Genomic DNA, 20,579 nt, shown 5'->3' on the forward strand with positions numbered 1-20,579 from the left:
AAATGTAGTTCACAGGCTCCAGCCTGCAGACATTGCACTTTCCTGGCTGTTCCATTCTAAATGGATACTGTATCTCAGGTGATGGATTTAGCAGTCAGTGTACCTAGACCCCCCAGCACATTGTGCCCCTGTCAGTCTGGATAAGGGGGCACCCTGGGTTTTAGGATCCCTGAGACGGTGATTCAGAGGAACTGATGTCACAGTGTCACGGGGTATGCAGCCTGAATGGAAAGGAGAGGAGGAGGGCTCTGGGAAGAGGAGGAGGGTGCATGGTGATACAGCAGGACAATACCAGGCACAGAATAACATACCAAGGGGACACAGTGCGCTATCCTATTCATTGTTGAGAGACACTATGTCCGGCCCATAACCCCAGCTCCATCTCCAAGCTGGACTCAGGCCTCCAGCCTCCATCTGTGCCATAGAACCCTGCGGGGTGGGTGGCCCGGCCGGACAGCCTCACAAGTGTTTGCAGGAAGCTGAGATCCGCGGGGCACCCAGAGCTGCCGTCCCCGCCTCCGCAGGAACACTGCCGGCCGCAGCGGGCGCCCAGGGCACAGGGATCCAAGCCGGCCGGCTCCTCGCCCTGCTCGACCCCATGGACTCCGTGTTCGGCGATGATATCAGCATCATCGCCCAGGAGACACTGGCCCAGGGGGAGGAGGAGGAAGAGGAGGAGGACTGGGTGGACAGCCCAAACACTGACCAGTCTGGGGACATGTGCTCCGCATCGCACTTCGCCCTCATTACTGCATACGGCGATATCAAAGAACGTCTGAGTGTTCTGGAGCGAGAGAACGCGACGCTGCGGCGGAGACTTAAAGTGTATGAGATCAAGGTGAGTGTGAGTGAGGGCTGACAGCCATCCATAGCAGTCTTCATTCCTCTAGCAAGCAGGGATATTTAACCCTGCGCTAATGGTAAACAAGGTAACTTTTTATTAGTGATGTCATAGTATGACCTGTCAGATGACGTGTATGTGAGGTAGCTATGGCTTGATGGTCTGCTTTGCACTTGGGTACCAGAGTAGCGAAAGATACCGACCAGTTACAGGGCAATAAAACCGCAGAAATCACATTAAAGGGCGCTGACTGGTGGTAGGTTTAACTATAAAGTATTTTGACAGCTGAGGTGTGTTGGGTATACTGGTAATAAGGTTAATAGCACTGGAATGGTAATGTTTGTTTATATAAGACGTTCTATAATAAAACAGTGAGAAATACTTACAGGTACAATTAGTGGGATATCCTGTACTAGGGCAAGTTACAAGACTTCTCTTGCTGGATTAGAAGTACTGTAATAAGGCAACTAGACCAGGCTGTTTGAGTGTTAGAAGTCTTGTTATATATTTAAAAGTATTGGTATTGTACAGCGCTGCAGAATTCACTGGCACTTTATAAATAATAATATATTAGAGGGTATAACGTTACTGGACAATTAGAGGGTACAAGGTCCCGTAATAAAGTGGCAAGAGTTACTACTAGGCTATTAGATGGTTCAACATCATGTAAAAGAGCGGTCGTTGGTACTATACTATATAAAAAAAAAACATTCTGGTTCCAAAAAAAAAATATAGATTTTTTTTCATTTACATTTTAGCTCCTTATTAGTTTTGATTTTTAAATGAAAATCACTACAAATTTACTCTTGTTCTGTGTCAGTCTCCATGGAGTGGTTCCTCAATCAGTATTTATGACTTTAGTTCAAAACGATGCTCGTTCAAAAAAGCTTTCGGGACTTATCATGCATGTGTGACAATGGGATGCTTCTCATAGAGAAGCATGGAATCCTGTGAAAAGCATATACATAGTTTGTCGGTATCATGCCGTGTTTGACCTTTAATTTTTTAAAATTCTTATGGTGAAAACAGCCACTAAAGTCATGTCCTCTGACAATTGTAAACAACATTGTTATAGAACATCTTATATAACCAGACTTATTACGTGTATACTCAACACACTTCAGTATGCTATCACTTTACTTTATAGGTAAACCTACAACTAGCCAGCACCTTTTTATGTGATATCTGCTGTTTTATTACCCTGTAACTGGTCGGCATTTATTGCTTACTTTGTACCGAAGTGCAAAGCAGACCACCAAGCCATAGCTACCTCATAAGTCATGTGACAGGTCATACTATGACATCATTAATAAAAAGTTACCTTGTTTACAATTAGTGCAGTGTTAGGTATCTCCTGCCCTTGGCTCATGCCTGCTGGATGAATACATTTACAGACAATGGTTTGTATTGGCCCAGAATATATTTGTATAATATTATCATATTCTCTCTGAGGTGTGATTTTTTCTAAACTAAACACGCTTCAAATTGTTATCTTTTATTCATAACTAAAATCTTCCATTCCCTTTATTAATTTTGTAGGCCACCTCTGCACTTTTTCTAGTGTCATTATCCTTCTTTAGAACAGGTGCCCAATAGCAAACGCACCCTGTAGAGATGCATTGGCGATGGAGATGCTGATTGGTACAGTGTGGCAATGGCTGCGAATGCACACTTAGTTCCACAGCTCCTCCCTATGGGGAAGCATTGGATTGTGTGAGATGATCAGGATTTATAAACTCACGGAGGGAATAAACATAATTAAAACTGCGCAGGGCAGGTTTTATACCTTGTAACTATACGGTATCTCACTCTGCTGTGACACAGTGTATATTATGTATCCTATAACTTTCCTGTACCTCTCATTCTACTCGGAAACTGGGCTTCCTGTATCTTTCACTGCTCTAGCACAGCACACATTATACATTGTGTAATTGCACTGTATCTCTTGCTACTCTGATATAGAACATATTATATAATTTATAACTGTCCTGATACTATACATATCAATCGTAAAACTGTTGTATATATTTGCTGCTCAGATACAGCCTGTATTATAAATCTTATAACGGTCCTGGTTCACTCTTTGCTGACACAGTGCATATTGTAAACCCTATAACTTTGCTCTGGCTCTCCCTCCTCTGTTACTGCATATTTAAATTATAACTGTGTCTCCCAGCCATGTTATATTGCATTGAACACTCAGATTAAATCCTACAGCTCTTATAACACTAAAAATGCTGAGTACCCCCTACTGTTCTCATGTTTAGACATCCTGTAAAACATCAATGAGCCATATCCGGCAGCTATAAAGCATGAGCTACTATACAATGATAATGAGACATTCTAAGGACATTAGTGTTAGAAGCCTAGTAGTAGAACAGTGGTCATTATCAGAAAAGGATGGTTGCTAAATAAATTCTTATTTGTAACAGTGCTGTAATAAGCATGTGGCACCAACACAGCAGTTACATGGTCGGCGATAATTGTAGGATGTTTATAGGATGAGCAGTGTATCAGTAGTGTAGTCTACTGTTGTAGGCAGCTACAAAGTTGACAGTCTTGTAACATCATATTGATATGCGGAATCAGGTAAACAGGAAAATATAGTAGATTTATAATGTGTAGTAATGCAATATTGGAACAATAAATATGTAGGCTTGTGTAGATAAGCAAATGCTAATAAAGAACTTTAATACTATTGAAAATTGTCTAATAGGGCAAATCATGATATTTTATGGATGTAGGACAGGCAGGAAGGTCAATGACAAGTTCAAGGTCAGGATGATGTGGGCCTCATGTAATCAGTAAGTGATAGATGTAGGGCAGGTATAAGATGAGTTACACTATGTTAAAATAATAATAGGCATAGGGATAGAGCTATTTGATGGGGTATAACAGGGTAAAGAAATGTCAGATGTTGCAATAGATTGGTGGTCACACATTTTTAGATCTACAGAGGTTATAACATAAAGGAGTCCTATAACTGTTTGTAGGTTTAGGGTTAGAATAAATACAGTGAAATGACACAAATCAAAAGCAAGTGATAGTCCAGTACAGGCTAGGATGGCTGATAACAGAAGCAGCATGGGTTACAGGGCAGTTATAGGATAAAGGATTATGGAAGTATTGTGGGTTGCATGGCATTAAATAGTTTGCAATGGAAACCTGGCATAGAGTACCTGTAGACTCATTACAGAATAAAATGAATTTAATGTCATTACACATTGGCACTCAGTGTTGAATAGTCTTGAATGGTATCCAGAATATTGGGGTCAACTCTTCAACATTTTTCCTTACTCCATTTTCTGCAATAAATAAGGTGAAAAGGGGGTATGGGGGCTACTACCTACTTTGATAGATTAGAAAACATTGATCCTGATACTCGTTTTCAATCGGAAATGTAATCAAACCAGGTGCCTAAAATATTTTAAGTATAAAAAAGTGGGGAAAAAAAACGATTTATATACCTTATACTGCAGAATATCTAGCTCAACCACAACAAAAACCAAATTATACTCTCACTACATACACAAGACCCCCAAAAGTATAGTCACAAATTTCCATTGCCATGTAATATAACTGCAAATCAAAATACAAAAAAGAGAGAGATCTCTGTTTTCATTACTTTTAAAATGCACTCCAAGTATACAATCGAAATTTCCTTCTGGCAATTAAATCATACCATTAAGTCAGTTTGACTAAAAGTATGCAATCTGTCTAGGAAGTCTTCAATAAATGGGGTGTTTGCGAATGAAGTTAAGTAGAAAATAAAAGTATGGTGCTTTGTAAGGTTTTCTCTAATTGAAGTGTACCGTGATAAAAAAAGGTTGGGAACCACTGAGTCGAAGGGCAGTTTAATTACAATTGGCCATTGTTATGCAGTAACACATTTAGGAGTGACTGTGGTATGATGGAAAGTAATAGAGCAGTAATCATTATGATACTCTTTGCAAAATGCAATAGTGAGCAGTGCACATTATTTTGTGTAAGATTAAAGTAATGTTAAGAGCAGCTAGAAGTGAAAGACCTTTCTAGAATGTTGTGTTTGAATAGTAGAATGATGAGTATAGCATCAGGGATCATATTGTAATAGACAGCATTGGTGGTCATTGCCTTGCATGTTAAATGGACTCTGTAGGCACAGCAATTACTTCATCTCAGTGAAGTGGTTATAATGTTTGGAGTTGGTGTTGACCTTCCATTTACGCATGTTTTAATGGTTTAATGCTACAGGAGAGCCTCTAGCAGCCCATCCCATCCGTGCTGCTTGGGATGATGATGAGGAAGCATAAGCCTGGACCCCAATCAGGGCCAGATTAAGAGCCCAGTGGGCCTGGTGCTGACAATTATGATGGGCCTATTTACAGGATCTTATCAACCAAAAACACTAAAACAATCATACCTCCCAAGCATCATGTATCTGATGGAGATGGTGTTGGAGGGAAACTCAAAGGATGCAGCTATACAAAAACACATACTCTATGCTAATCTCTCTCTAATTTATGCTTTCATCTTTCAAGTAAATCCATATCCCCTAACAGCAATGTCCAGTGAAGCAGGAAGTCAATGTGCAGGGTAAAAAAGTATGCCACTGGCGCCAATCACGTGACCAGACCTGCCAAAAGGGATGAACATGCCCCAAAAGGGGGCATTGTTTGTCCAAAGAATTGGAAGGCCAGCCTGGCATGAATGCATGCCAGACTGCCTGCCAATGATGCAGGCTGTCCAACTAAGGGCATACTATGCAGGCAGCACCCTGAGATTGACATAAATGCATCAAATGATGCACCTACTCCACACTTTCTCAGGACTGTCCCCTAGCACTCACATGTCCACTTGTGTCCTTACCTTCTTACTAGCAGACCGAAGTTCCTGGTATATAGTCTGAGACAGAGAAAATGTGTATGTAGTGAGTGTAGAAGAAAGGGGACATGCCACAGTGTTAGAGAGATCAAAGTTTGCATTATCTAAACTTATTTTATTGTCAGCCAGTCCACACAGGTTTTGTTCTCATGCATCCCTCTTAAGCTTCCAAACTTAAAGGGACACTATAGTCACCAGAACAACTACAGCTTATTGTATTTGTTCTGGTAACTAGAATCATTCCCTCCAGGCTTTTTGCAGTAAACACTGTCTTTTCAGAGAAAATAACTCTGATGGGCACTCCTTAGATGGCTGCTAGAGGTGCCTCCTGGGGCAGTACTGCCTAGTGTGCAGCACCGCCATTCAGTGTCTCCACCCTCTGCATGCAGACGCTGAACTTTCCTTTATAGAGATGCATTGAATCAGTTTCTCTTCATGAGGAGATGCTGATTGGCCAGGGCTATGTTTGACTTGTGCTGGCTATGCCCCTGATCTGCCTAGTTGACAGTCTCAGCCAATCCTATGGGGAAGCATTGTAATTTGCGCACACCACCACTTCTGATGATGTCAGCAGACAGAGTCAGTTCAGAGGCAGACAGGGACAGAGCCAGCAGCTGCATACTTGAATACAAGTAAGTTAAGAGTTTACTATATTTAGGGAGGCAAGTGGGGGTCAGGGGGGGCTAAATTGTGGTTTTAACATAATAAGGTCAGAAATACATGATTGTGTTACTCACCCTCTAATGTTCCTTTAAGCAAGAGTATGTGAAGAGTAGTTAGGGTTGCCACCTTTCTTGGAAAAAAATACCAGCCTTATACAGTTGAATAATTAATTAGTTATGCGTGACATCACATGATGTAAATCACAAGGAGTGACATAAGAGACAATTCTGTAAAATCAACAACAAACTACTCACAGTTTGATTCTGCTGTATAGATGGATTGCTCCCAGTGTCTCCCTGTCTCCCAGTGTCTCTGTCTCGCAAGTCACCCAGTCTCTCAGTGTCCTTATGTATCACAGTGTCAGTGTCCCCATGTCACCCAGTCCCCTAGTATTCCAGTGTCTCAGTGTTCCCATTTCTCCCAGTGTCCCCATGTCTCACTGTGTCCCCATGTCACTGAGAGACCCAGGGACACTGCGACACTTGGGGACACTGGGAGACATGGGGCACAGAGACACTTGGGGACACTGGGAGACATGGAGACACTGAGTCACTAGGGACACTGGGAGACATGGGGGCACAGACTATGGGAGACTAGGGGACACTGAGACACTAGGGACACTGAGACATGGGGACACAGACACTGGGAGACTAGGGAACACTGGGAGACATGGGAACACTGTGTCTCTAGTGTCTCCGTGTCCCAATGTCCCTATGTCTCACAGTGTCCCCATGTGTCTCAGTGTCCCCATTTCTCTCAGTGTCCCTGTGTTTTTTTTTTTTAAATGGGCATATTCCATGGGCCTTGGCCTGGAGCTGCAGCTCCATCAGCCCCTATGTTAATCCGGCCCTGACCACAATGGTTGGCAGTGATTGGTTTTGTGCATTAGCTAACCACTTTCAGACTCTCACAGCAGCCCCTTGCTTTTATGACTTGGTATACCTAGAAGGAAGTGTGATCTCTGCCTCAGCCATACCTCTAACGGGGGCTGGATTGGACTCTGGGTAGCCAGAGGTATTCATTGTTAAAATGTTCAAAAACTATTTAGCACTGAATAGAGGGACAGCACCACGGGACTCCAAGCACTGTTACCAATTTAGTGAGATGAAATGGTTGAAGTGTCTAGAGTGTCCCTTCATTGAAAACAGTAGCTGTACAACTGTTTTTTTTTATTTATTACTTTTTTTGGTTTATTCCCAGTATCCTATTATCTCAGAGTTTGTGGATGATCAGAACTTTTCTCCATATGACTCCAAAGAAAATTCACTGCTAAGGACGGAGGACTCACAACATGAGGTGAGTAGAAAGTGGCCAGGTATGAAGTCCTTCCCCTATAAGCAACCCGCTAGGAAATAGATTTTATCACAAGATGCTTTAGACCTCCTTCACATGATATACAGTCCTATGCAAGCTAACATATACAGTATTTGTCTGAAAGCATCATAACTACACATTTTAATAATTACAGTTCACTCCAGTGTCAACTAGTAGTAGCAATGAAGTAGCAAATACAATGTTCCCTCCATAGTCAAAGTATGAAACATTTCTGAAAATAAATTTCTGTTAGAGGAACACTGCAGACTGTAACTGTTTAAATGCTTTATAATAAACAGTACATTAAAGGCATTCTATAGACATACCGAGCATTTAATCTCAGTGAAGATGTCTGGGTGCCATGCTTCAGTCTTTTTATCATCAATCAGGAAGGGTAGCGGGGAGGCGGAGCAGCAGCAGAGTCCCGCCGGAAGTAAGGAAAGAAAATCTTACTTATACACCTACATACGTTGGGGAACACTGAAGTTAGGAATTCATGTTTGCATTCCTAATGCAATAGTGTTTAAAAAAAAAAAAAAACATAGATAAGAATGCCTCTCATTTGTTTTTTTTTCAGCCAAACCTAATCCATTGTTTTCATTGGGCATGCTGTACACAAATCATTAAAACCCTCTGCCCGTCAAAGGCTTGGGGGCTATTCAGAGTATGTCCATTTATACCATGAATATAATTGCTTGACAAGCTAATAACCGCTTCCATTTTTCATGAATTAAACTACTTACTGCTGCTCATTCATTTGGCTGCCGTACATGTTCTGTCATAGTAAGCTGTGAAAGAACGTGTCACTAACAAGTTATTTAACATGTCACTAGCTTTTTTTAGGCGACATCATTGTGAACTTCTGCGATGTTCACAATGAATCGGATGAAGGGAGGCAAAGATGTAAAGCTTCTTGAATCAAAATCTGTGCAGAGAGTATAAGTGGCTATAGTGCTTGGCGTGTCTTTTAAAATTCATCCTGCCTGTAACAAGAAATGATCTATTAAATAATGCAAAAAAATAAATAGATGGATGTCAGTCGAAGAAAGTGACATTGGGATGACCCAATGTTGGGGCTCTCAACCTGCCCACCAAAGGGCAAATGAAAAATGTATAATCTTTCTTTCATCTTCATCTCTCCTTATACAAACACAACAATACGAAGGGCACACAGTGCAGAATGAGAGTGGTTTCAACTGCAAGAGTAACGTAGAGAGAGCATTGTGGTAAGGAGGCCAGGGTCCCAACATGCTTTGCTATGTGCACAGGTTGAAGAAATGGGCAAACGACTACCAGGTCCTCTCACCCATAAGTACAGCTGCCACATGGAAGCAGCTCAGCTCCATGCTGCCACACCACAGAGAGGAAACTGGGCTGAAGAAACAGATGGATGCATTATTTCCAGCTCCAGTGACAGCATCTGGTCAGATTAGAAAAGGCACAGCGGATTTCTCACAAAGGCAGTCAGGCAACGCTACAAGAGGCAGATAAAAGGATATCACTGACAACCTCATCGTCTCCTGAAATTAACTCTTTCTCAATCTTCTGTTGCTTTTTATTCTGTTTATTTAAATATTTATTTTTACTAGGTAGCTTGTAGATTCACTGCAGATAAGTCTGTATTTAACCCCCCACAGACTAAAATAAAAACTGTATCTTTCTCATAGAAAAAGTAAGAGTATTCTTTCCCTTTATGAACCTATAAACATTTTTTTCTTTTAATGGGCAAATCAAGAAAAGGACACTTACTACAGGTTTGTTGCCTGAGCTAGCCTTGCATGAGTTAAAAAACCAACACTTCAGGAAGGAGTTTGTAAGTGAGAAGATCAAAGACACTTTAACAACAACTGTGTGATGTTTCGCTGGATCTGAACACCGTGGCCTAGATTTGTCAATCTCTAACAGTAGGGCTCTTCTGAGACTGTAAACTTCTGACACTTCAGCTTCTTCCCACTTCAAATCCCATCAGGCTCAGGTAGCTGTTGAGGTTTGTAGTCCACAGCAGCTGGGATACTGATACCTGTCTATCCCTGCCCAGTGGCAAAATAATAGCACTCACAGTGTTTACAGGAGCATCAAGACCCGGTAGTAGTTGTGACTTTGCTCGATTGTTAGTTACTGAAGTAGTGGCTACAACAGATCTACAACAGATGTGTTTGCAAACAGTAGCTTCATTTCACCAGAACTCGAGGTATTGCACATATGTACACTCTCCCCTGCTACACCAGCTACAGAAATGAACAAGCAGGAGACACTAAAAATAGTTCCCTATAAGACACACATTTATCGGGGTCACTACTATCCTGTTCAAGGTCTTGTGGACAAATGTGGGTTAAATGTGCGCGCATAGTATCTTTTACAGATTAGATTTACTTTATGCGACACTATAATCACCAGAACAACTATAGCTAATGTATTTGTTCTTGTGAGTAGAAAATGCAGTGTTTACATTACAGCCTATGGATAACTCCACTGGCCACTCCTCAGATGGCTACTAGTGGTGTTTTTTGGTGCAGCCAGGTCCATTGACTTGAAACTCTCTTAAAAAAATAACACCATATATACAAAGTTACAAAGGCTGAAAAAGAACTTGCCCTTCTTATATATGTTACTTCTGTTGACCTGTCTAGTTTGGAACTCTACATCTTTGCAAATAATTCCACCAGATAGATCTCCATTTCCTGAAAATCCATACTTTCGTCTATGTAGTTACAAATTGCAGATCAATAACTGCTTCTGACAATTATTTTACAGCTTCAGGAGAACCAGGAGAAGGAGGAACAGTTGGGAGAGATGGTAAGAGCGTGTGAAAAAATGTGTGCTGAAAGAAGTGAGCTGCACGAGGAGCTAAGCGAAATGGTAAGTAATGATAAGCTGAGCTTGGGGATGGTGGCCGTTGTGGAGATACAGAAGAGCTGAATGGAGAAAGGGGATCTGAGAATGTGTGTAATAGATTACATGATAGCAAGTGTGGAAGAACAGAGTCGATCATGTTAGAGGAGTGGATGTGGCCTGCTGGTACATTTAAGTGTTGCTTGCAGGGTTATTCAACATGAATTTCAAATTTAAGGCCATAGTAGCCAATTTGGAAATATAGCTGACATGGAGATATTTTTTTTTTTACAGTTGGAATATTATGGCCATAAAGGAACATTACAGCATTAAGAATAAAAACGTATTCCTAACACTATAGTGTACTACTCCTAATTTAGATTTTGGGGATGTCTACAAAACGGCAGTAATTTACAGTGGAGGACTGTTTGGAAGGAGAGAAGTAGGGGTAGGTGATATACTGAATGTGTGATAGAAGAAATAGGAAACTGGTAAATGTGTAATAGGAATGGTGAGCTACTGAGTCAAAGTAAGAAGTCGAGAAGCTTTAGTTTTAGACTCAAACACAGGGGCCCTTTATATGCTGTTAATACATTGTTTACATTTGTTACAGAAGGGTCTCGTTCTGACCCATGTGGCACATATTCAGTCGCTGGAGCAGCAATTGCAGATGTGCAATGAGCCACATCCATTTCCGGGCTCTGCTTTGTCGGATCCTGACATGCAGTACTTGTCACTACATCGTGGACCAGACATGTCACATGGTGAGACACGGGAAGGGAAATCATGTAAGAGTTAATTAGACTTGGTTAGTGTGACTCTTGGATAAAAAAAGAAGCCATATATAAAATAGCAGAGGACACTTTAATGGCAAGTAAAGGAAGGACAAATTCAAACATTTCCATGAGGTGACATCACAATTTTCAGTAAGTAATTTTTCTTGCATACAATCTGATTCATGCCTTTGAAGTAAATTGGAAGATGTAACAGATTGTATTAATCCCTAGATTCCCTGTTCATTAAACCTTACTTAATTGAATACGGTAGGAGTTGTTTCATTTTATTATGACATTCAATTGGAAGGATTGCCATGTGACATTACATGACCACTGAATGAAGATACCGATACTAGAGTTTTAGCTGGAAACGTGTTATTTTACAGTTTTGTAAAATTATACCACTATTACAAGGGCAGCAGGATATGCTGATATTAGAAAGAATTCAAAACATAAACAGTCTCCATGGAGGCATTCTGATATAGAATCCCCCAATAGTTGCTTACGTTTATTTATATTTAATATAATTTTTTCCTTGTGCCAAATCTCCATACCTGGGGGCATCCATTTTGTCCTTCTATAGCCCTTCTTTTGAGTGATGGATTGTGGGTAAATTAGCTTAGTAACGGAAATAGAACTTTACTTGAAGAAAAACTGGCCCCTCAAAACTATGTTTTAATATAATAATCATTCCATCAAGTTATTAGAGGAAATAGATTTGTCCAACCTAAGGTGCATGCACATGGCTGAGGCATCCTGTCATATGCTAAAGGTAGAGATGAGGTTTTTTTTTTGTTTTGTTTTTTTATTGTTTTTTTACATTTACTTAAATTTAAAATAAATCTAATTTCAAAACTTGATGAAAGGATTAATCTGTTAAATATAGTTTTGAGATCACAGTCGTCGTTGAAGCTCAACCCATTGACAAAAGTTGTTGAACATCACGCTTCCCATGAGAAAAAGTAGATCCATAAGCAAAGTGGCAGAGCTCCTTTAAAAGCCATTATTTGGGGTGTTTGGGTAAAAAAAATATTTTTTTTTTGAAAGGACAAATGAAAGTGTCTTACAGGATTAATCGGAAGTTTGATATTACTGTCTGAGTATGATTATGGCAGTCATCAGTGTTACTATATTATGCACATATAGTTCTTAGCTTCCAGTTTTTTTCTCTAGCACTGTGAAATATAATGAGAAGAGAAGAGAAGATTAACCAGCACCCTATTGCTGTACTATATATGCTGCTCTAAGGCATTCAAGTGATCATTATCACAAATAGATACATCCTTTGAATAGTTAGGTTCTTTGGACAAATTATTTAATTCTATTCCGGATTTGTTTGTTACACCAGCCTAAATAATAGGCACTGAAATGGAAAGTTTGTATCCAATAAGGAAAACTTGAGCTTTAGATATGTGTCCGTAGAGGTTATTCTGCAAACAAGTTCATATACTTGTGTATGAATTTCTCTAACCCCAGTTCTAGAACACCAAATGAGCTGGCAAGCCCCCCGTAGTCTGGACCTGCAGCAAGACATTGGAGCCCAGCGGCGAGATGCAGAGCTTGAGGAGGCCAGGAGGGATCTACAGAACGCTCAGCGTAGAGAGAAACAACTAAAGGAAGATATCCTGCATCTTGAAGAAGAGCTGAAACAGCTACAGGAGGCACGGGAGCAGGTTAGAAAAGTTCCTTATTATTCATTTAACAGTCAAGTCTACATAAAGTTATGCATCGGATGAGGAGTGATTTGCACCTCCTGTCTTTCAGATGCAATATAGCAATTTGTTGTGTAGCAATTTTTGGACTATAACTACATGCTAGGATTTGTAGTCTGACAATGACTTGTCATGTCCGGGTCTTGTTTGCCATACATCCTGCTGTACGTCTCCATTGTTCTGGTGCGTCATTGTCCATTGCATGCGTATCATTTTAGCGCACCTTACACTACTCCTGCGCATGTTGCTCCGCGTGTTTGCAGAGTGTTCATTTCACTCTATATCCATGCTGAAACAAAGAAGAAAGCAATAGATATAACAATTTAAAATACGGTTATTTGTTTTCATGAGAAATTTGTTTACTAGGGAATCTCCTCATTTGATGGAACCATTGGTATGGCTTACTTGAAGTTTGTATTGTGCTACTTCACTATTGCAGTGCTATGTTTCTTTCCGCACTAAGCTTTTAAATAGCAAAACAAGGGACTTCATAATTCACAGCTTAGTAGACATGACCCACTAGTGAAAACCACATTTATTGAAAAGTATATAAACCTACAGACATTTTGGGACTCCTGTCCCCTAAGGGCATAATTGCATTGAAAAAGGGACAGGAGTCCCGAAACATCTGTTGGTTTATATGTTTTTCCATAGATGTGGGTTTTACTCGTGTTTTACATAGTTACATAGCTGAAAAGAGACTTGCGTCCATCAAGTTCAGCCTTCCTCACATATGTTTTTTGCTGTTGATCCAAAAGAAGGCAAAAAAAAAAACCAGTTTGAAGCACTTCCAATTTTGCAACAACCTAGGAAAAAAATTCCTTCTTGACCCCAGAATGGCAGTCAGATTTATCCTTGGATCAAGCAGTTATTACCCTACATTGAAAGATTATATCCTTGAATATTCTGTTTTTGCAAGTATGCATATAGTAGCTGTTTGGACATCTGTATGGACTCTGATAAAACCACTTCTTCAGGCAGAGAATTCCACATCCTGATTGTTCTTACAGTAAAAAAACCTTTCCTTTGCCTTAGACGAAATCTTCTTTCTTCTAGTCTAAATGCATGACCTAGTGTCCTAAGCTGTGCATTATGTTATCCCTTGTGTTGCTGTTTGATATCACTGCTGGTGGAGCTATAGAAGTGTTTTTACACATTTGTTGCTCTAGTTAAATTATGTATTCACTGTTTTGGCACTGCAGTGGCCACACTCATAAATAGTATTTCTAAGCTTTTAAATGGTCGGAATTCTTGTTGGAAGGCTCTGTGGCACGAGTCAGAACTGCATTTCTAAAGAAGTCCTTGCGGTGTAGCTGGATTGCAGCCTGAGAGAATACCTTTCCTGGCTATATAGCATACAGTGGTAGGTTAGCAATGCATTACAAATGTTAAGGTCCAGAGCAGGAAGATAAAATGCAATATTTAGACACAGCAAAAAAAGTCAAAAGGCGGTGGTCTAGGTAAACCATGAAATAGTTTGAGTCTGACAGGAAGGAAAATTGTATGATAAAGTTAAGCTAGGCAAAAATTTCCACATGGACCCTTGAATGAGCTGTTCAGCCTGTCCCAGTAATTTCCCGCGGTCCGTACTCTTACTAGGTTTATAGAAACACGGACTGACGGAGTAGAACTGAGTAAGAAGATCCAATCCAGGACGCTTTTACCCTACCATATGAGCTTTCTACTCCTGAGAAGAAAGGAACTCATTATTAGGTATGGGAAAAGATGCTTGTTGTTTGTTATAATGGGGGCGTTAAAGTCAGTACATGTGAAATGGTAATGTGTTCCGGTGGCATGTCTTAAATGTGGGCATCTGTCCTGTTAGTGGCTTGAGGCTGTGACATGCAGATGGTTGGGTATGATGTATAGATTTGCAGTTGTGGTGGACATCTTTGGTGAGCTCTGACACAAATATTGAGATCTTCCAGATGCCAACAGTATTCTGGCTCTTTTGATCAAGTTTTTTTATTTAGGATTCATGTGATAAATCAGCCAAACACACCTGAGATGTACACGTACAAGTACTGTAATAAAGGTTCCTGTAAGTAACTCATGATATGTCTAGAACGCTCTTGCTTTCAGTGCTACTCACATACAAAACTTAGACAGGAAACCAGATCCCATCCAAGGAACACCAAAACATGAATACCTGTCCAAGCAGTATTAGATGACATCTGGTTTCCAGTTTGTTCCATGAGATGGTTTAGATGGTTTAGATTTATGTAAACATCAGTATCACCTGTCAGATTTCTGACAGGTGTTAAATCAGCCTTTCATCATTTTGAGACTTGTAAAATTAGTACTGTTAAAGGGATACTGTAGACACCCAGACCACTTCAGTCCATTGAAGTGTTCTGGGTGCCAACTCCCATCACCCTTTACCCTGCAATTGTAACTATTGCAGTTTTTATAAACTGCATTACCTACCTTGCAGGGTTAAGTCCTCCTCTAGTGGCTGTCTACAAGACAGCCACTAGAGGAACTTCCGGGTTCTTAGACAACTTTTGGTTGTCTAATCCACTTAAGACGTTCTCACGCTTTGCATGAGAACCTCCAGCGTCGCTGGAATCTCCATACGAAAGCATCGAATAATGCTTTCCTATAGGGAAATCCTAATGCGAGCGCGGCTATTGGAGGAGCGTGGGCGGAGCGGTTTTAACCATTTCAGCGACGTCGGATGTGGGGTGGGAGGGGTTTGGAGCACTCCAGGATTCTACAGTGCCAGGAAAACGGGTTTGTTTTCCTGGCACTAGAGAATCCCTTTAATAGTCAATTGCTAATTTGGCTAAAATATTTAACTGAAGCTAAATTACTGTGTTATGTTTGCTTGTTTTTTCTTTTAGATTATACTTCCCTCACCCTCTTGCCTCTAGCCCTTTTCTTGTGTATAACTAAAAAAACTAAGATTAATTTCCAAATTATATAAACAAGGGGAAATAGCGGGGCAGTGCCACTTTAAGTAGAATAATATTGTATAAAATTAAATTACGGTACTTATATCTCCAAGCAGTAGGGCCTCAAACAAGTGCAAAGCCATTTGAAAACACAACTATTTCTATCAATTCAGTTTAGTATCAAATTGCAAGCAGATTGATATTGTCATTAGCATTGAGTTGCATCATATTTTTCGGATCATTGGCGACTGTTATTGATGTAAAACATGGCCACAGAGTGATATAGGCAGCCAATCAGAGATTGTGATTTGCAAATAATCTCCCAACATCCACTGTGCAAGAAGCAGGGAGTTGGTGTTTATTTTAACTCTGTGCTGGATGTTCCCAGTGTTTGTTTCAATTTTCTGATCATTTGCACTTTTGTGAAGAACAACAAATGATTGAATTCAACATGAATTTCACAATTTATAGCCAAAATGAAACCATAGCTGGCAGCACCACCAGATATGTCATTCAAACAGCAGGACTTTTGGTTCCAGTTTGATATTGATATAGGGCTTACAGTTTCAAGTTTATTAGACCAGGGTTTAGGCAACCATCAGCAGTTGTTGTGTTGGTGTTGTGATGCCCTATTAGCATTACGGCTGTAAGAGCATTATGGGAGATGTAGTCCACAACATCTGGAGTGCCAAAGGTTGGCCTACCTCTGCACTAGACCATCCCGTAAACAGCTAAAACAAGTGACAATAACAAAGTATAAGTTGGGTTACTCACTGAACAGTTTGCCAATTTCAGCATTTAATATACCATTCCTTAGTGAATTTTCAAGATTCCCAGTTAAGTTAAAGGGCCACTATAGTCACCAATTCAATTATATCTTAATGCAGCATTTTTGGTTTATAGATCATGCCCATGCAGTCTCACTCCTCAATTTTCTGCCATTTAGGATTTAAATCACTTTGTTTATGCAGCCATAGTTACACCTCCCTGCATGTGACCAACACACTCTTTCTAAACACTTCCTGTAAAGTCATCTAATGTTTAAACTTGTTTTATTGTAAATTCTGTTTAATTTAGAATTCCTTATCTCCTGCACTGTTAATAGCGTGCTAGACCTTGCCAGAGTCTCCTGTGTGTTAATAAAGTTCAATCTACAGAGAATGATATTAAAATTTTTAAAGAAAGTTAACATCTGATTAAAAAAATAAACAATTTTTCATGCATCCAGAAAGGTGTGACTAGGGCTACATAAACAGAAACAAATGTCATTCAACTCTTAAATGACAGATAATTGAGAACTGAAACTTCAGAGGCATGATCTATACATAAAACTACTTCATTAAGCTAAAGTTGTTTTGGTGACTATAGTTTCCCATTAATTACCCAAACAAGTACCAGTTTATTAAATAAACCAACCTCAGAAATACGATTTACACATAGAAACATTTGTGTAAAGTTTAAAATAAATGATTTAGTATGTAATAGCTATTAACAGATATACATGCCTTCCAACCATCTCTCATTTGGGAAAAAGCCTAAATTCTGAGTCCTTTCCTGCCATCCAGATCTTTACCTCTGGCGCACTACATTCTGCCCATACTAAAGCAACAGCAATTTGCGCATCAGCTGTTCCTTTTTTTATTCATAACCAGGAGCAAACAGAGAAACACCGGTGCACAAATAAATCACATGTAAGTGTGCAATTGACTATTGTCCCCACAGGCACAACTGTAAAATGGAAGCATTACACATTAACGAAAGATTATATGCTTCACATACATCCGAATATCAGTATTCTTAGTTATACCAGAATACAAGATTATAGCCTTCTAATCACATAACTAAGAACAAATTCTAAAGCTGGACAGAACAAATATATAGAAATATGTTAAAGGTTTCAGTATTTACTATAATACATAAATATTATAAAGAGCCATACCATTAATTCCATAATCATTTAGCAGGGACAAGTCAGCCATTTACACAGTACAATTTCCTGCTAGATTATAAATAACATCAACCTGCTAAGGCAAACAATAGGCAAATGTAGGTAATCAAATAGTACCTATTCAATCTATATTTCAGGAATGTGTAGCCTGCAAAGAATACAACACAGAGGCATAACCAAGACCCATTTTAACAAGCAGAAATACTTAGCACAAGATATGATTTAAGAGAAACCTGCAAATTATGACAAAAACAAGTTAACCCCTCCCCCATAAAAAACAGGTCAATCTGCAGGGCTCCAAAAATGATAAAAAATTATATATTCTGGTTCAACCCATTTGGTGAGAAAGTGTTTCAAATCTTGATCCAGGAAGTCTCCCGTTGCCACATGGGTGTGATCACCTCCCCTTCTAAGCAGTGGTATAAAACAATTGCAGTAAATTTCAGTGTTGTCAAAGGGTGAGTTCTCCATTTTGCCTACAGTCTTCTCAGACATTCCATCTCTAAATGCTGTATTTATAGCTGATCTGTGACCACGGATGCAGTCTCGAACAGTCAAGTACGCCTTTCCAACGTAATGAAGCCCACATGGGCAAGTTATTTTCTAAACGTCATATTCCGATAAACCGGTAATGTAGTGATTGATTTTACATTATTTATTTTTGTGTGGGTGTACAACATATTTGGCCTGAATCATGTGGCCGCAAATCATGCAGCCACTGCAACAATAACAACCAGTCTTATCAGATATATCACGTAGCCAGTTCTTCTCGAGTAGCTAATTTATGGAGGATGTTTAAAATGTATTTGGCAACATTCTACAGCTAGAAAGAATGTTCCAGTTTGATTTAATAAATTCAGTAGTGTATCTCATTTTAAAAACAGGTCTGCACACACAATTCTCTCCTTCTTTATGACATTTCCATTATGGTCCTCCTTATGAAATGTTTGTTTTGCTCATTGTACCTGTGTCTATAACAAGTGTGCTGTATATGCCCTTGTCAAAAACTGATCCATCATTTCTTCAAGTTGCTTATGTGCCGCAGATGCATCTGAATTGTTACGAGGTACACAAACAAATTGTGTAAAGGGGATTTAAACACTTTCGGAGAGTAAAAAGTTTTTCCTTGTAAAACACAATTTCTATCTGTTTTTTTTATTCTTTATTTTGGCAGGTGATATATGAAAATACAGCAGTTTCATTGTATCACAGTATATAAGCATGTGCAGTATTTGCAAACAATGATGTCTAGTGTGTTCACTTATTTTTTGTTTAAATGATAACTATCGGTAGATGAGTGGTGCCCAGGAGCCTGGTGGTGGGTAGTCGAAGGGTAGTCCTTCGTGTAGGCTAGGAAACATGAGACTATGTGTTCGTGGCATTAGTGTGTCTCCTGGGTGTTGTGTGGCCTCTAACCCATGAGGCTATGGGGGGGGGGGGGAAGGGTATTGTAAGCTTTAAACCCCCTATATCTTTTGTGGCATTTATAGCTATCTATCTATTGGGGTTGTGTTTGTGTCGCTATAGCAGCACTTGGTGGACCGCCATGTGGCGGTTGTATGGTTATCAGTGGTATCTAAGCATAGTTATGCACATGTAGGTAACATGGTCAAACGTAAGTAATGCGTAAAAGCAAAGGATGTAACTAAAACAAAAACAGTTGGTTCTTTTCCAGACTTTAGGTTTTTAAGTCAGTGAGTCCCGTTCGTTCCCTGGCACAAAGTGAGTGATTGTCCCATTGGTGATTGGAGCTCGTCGATGGGGTTGCTTCCCCTATGCCCAGGGACTGAAGGAAGACCTGATCCTTTGTGGGGCTTGTTACTCGCAGGGCCTTTCCCTCTCTGAGGGTTCTCGGGTAAGTCCAGCGGTAGGCTAGTCCTGCAGTTTGTAGAGCTGCAGTTATGGGTTTCATCGATTTTCTCCAAAATAGGGTGGGCCTGCTGAGGTCTTGAAAGAGGGTAATGTTGTGTGTTTCAAAGTGGAGCAGGGTTTTCCCTTTAAGTGCCGTGAGGAGCCTTTGTTTGTCTGCAACGGTTTGACAGCACAGGATTATGTCTCTAGGTGCCGTAGTGGGCGCTTGTGAGGATTTTGTGATGCGGTATGCACCATCGAAGGTGAATTGTTTGGCGGATTTCACAGTTAAGATGGTTGCTAACAAATGCCTTATGAAGTGGGGAATTTCTTCTAGGGGGAGCGAGTCTGCTACCCCTCAGATTTTTATGTTACGCTGCCTTCCTCTGTCATCCAAGTAGTCCACTCGTGTGGATAGTGAGGTATGTAATGCTCTTAGTTGCTGGACAGATTCATTCAGGGTAGTCATCCCTTGATTGAGATCCTGTATGTCCTCCTCAGTAGCCTGTACCCTGTCAGCCACTACCTGCACCTCTGTCTTGACCACATTCAGCTCTGCAGAAAACATGTTTTGGAAGTGCATGAGTAAATTGTGAATGCTCTGTGGATGGGGCCGTTCCGTTTGCTATGGCTGGGGCCTCAGGTATTACTATTCCCGCCGTGGGTGGCGTTGGAGTAGCCTCTAGCTGTGTAGCTGTGATATCTCTCGTGCGTGCAGGGGCCGCCAGCATCTGGCCGATGTCTTGCCTGTCTTTTGGAGTAGGTGGAGTGGGCTTTTTGCACACCATGTCTGGTTCTTTAGGGGTTTGTTGTCAGGTCCCGCGTTTTTGCCACTCGTAGGGAAAATGAATGGCATCTGCCTGCTCGGGGCTGCTTCCCCTGTAT

At 40.3% G+C, this 20,579-nt stretch overlaps 1 protein-coding gene across 1 annotated transcript in view; it reads left to right on the forward strand.

Moving 5' to 3' along the window:
* The first annotated feature begins 249 nt into the window (after positions 1–249).
* The window catches only part of TBKBP1 (TBK1 binding protein 1), an 86,239-nt gene continuing 65,909 nt past the window's right edge, over positions 250–20,579 (forward strand). Inside the window, exons 1-5 of the mRNA XM_063458841.1 lie at positions 250–838; positions 7,568–7,663; positions 10,436–10,540; positions 11,127–11,277; positions 12,766–12,962. Coding sequence (XP_063314911.1) covers positions 599–838; positions 7,568–7,663; positions 10,436–10,540; positions 11,127–11,277; positions 12,766–12,962 — 789 coding nt within the window. The 5' untranslated portion in view covers positions 250–598. The remainder of the gene's footprint in view (positions 839–7,567; positions 7,664–10,435; positions 10,541–11,126; positions 11,278–12,765; positions 12,963–20,579) is intronic.

This window comes from Pelobates fuscus, chromosome 6, assembly GCF_036172605.1.
Source record: "Pelobates fuscus isolate aPelFus1 chromosome 6, aPelFus1.pri, whole genome shotgun sequence".
Lineage (NCBI taxonomy): Eukaryota > Metazoa > Chordata > Amphibia > Anura > Pelobatidae > Pelobates > Pelobates fuscus.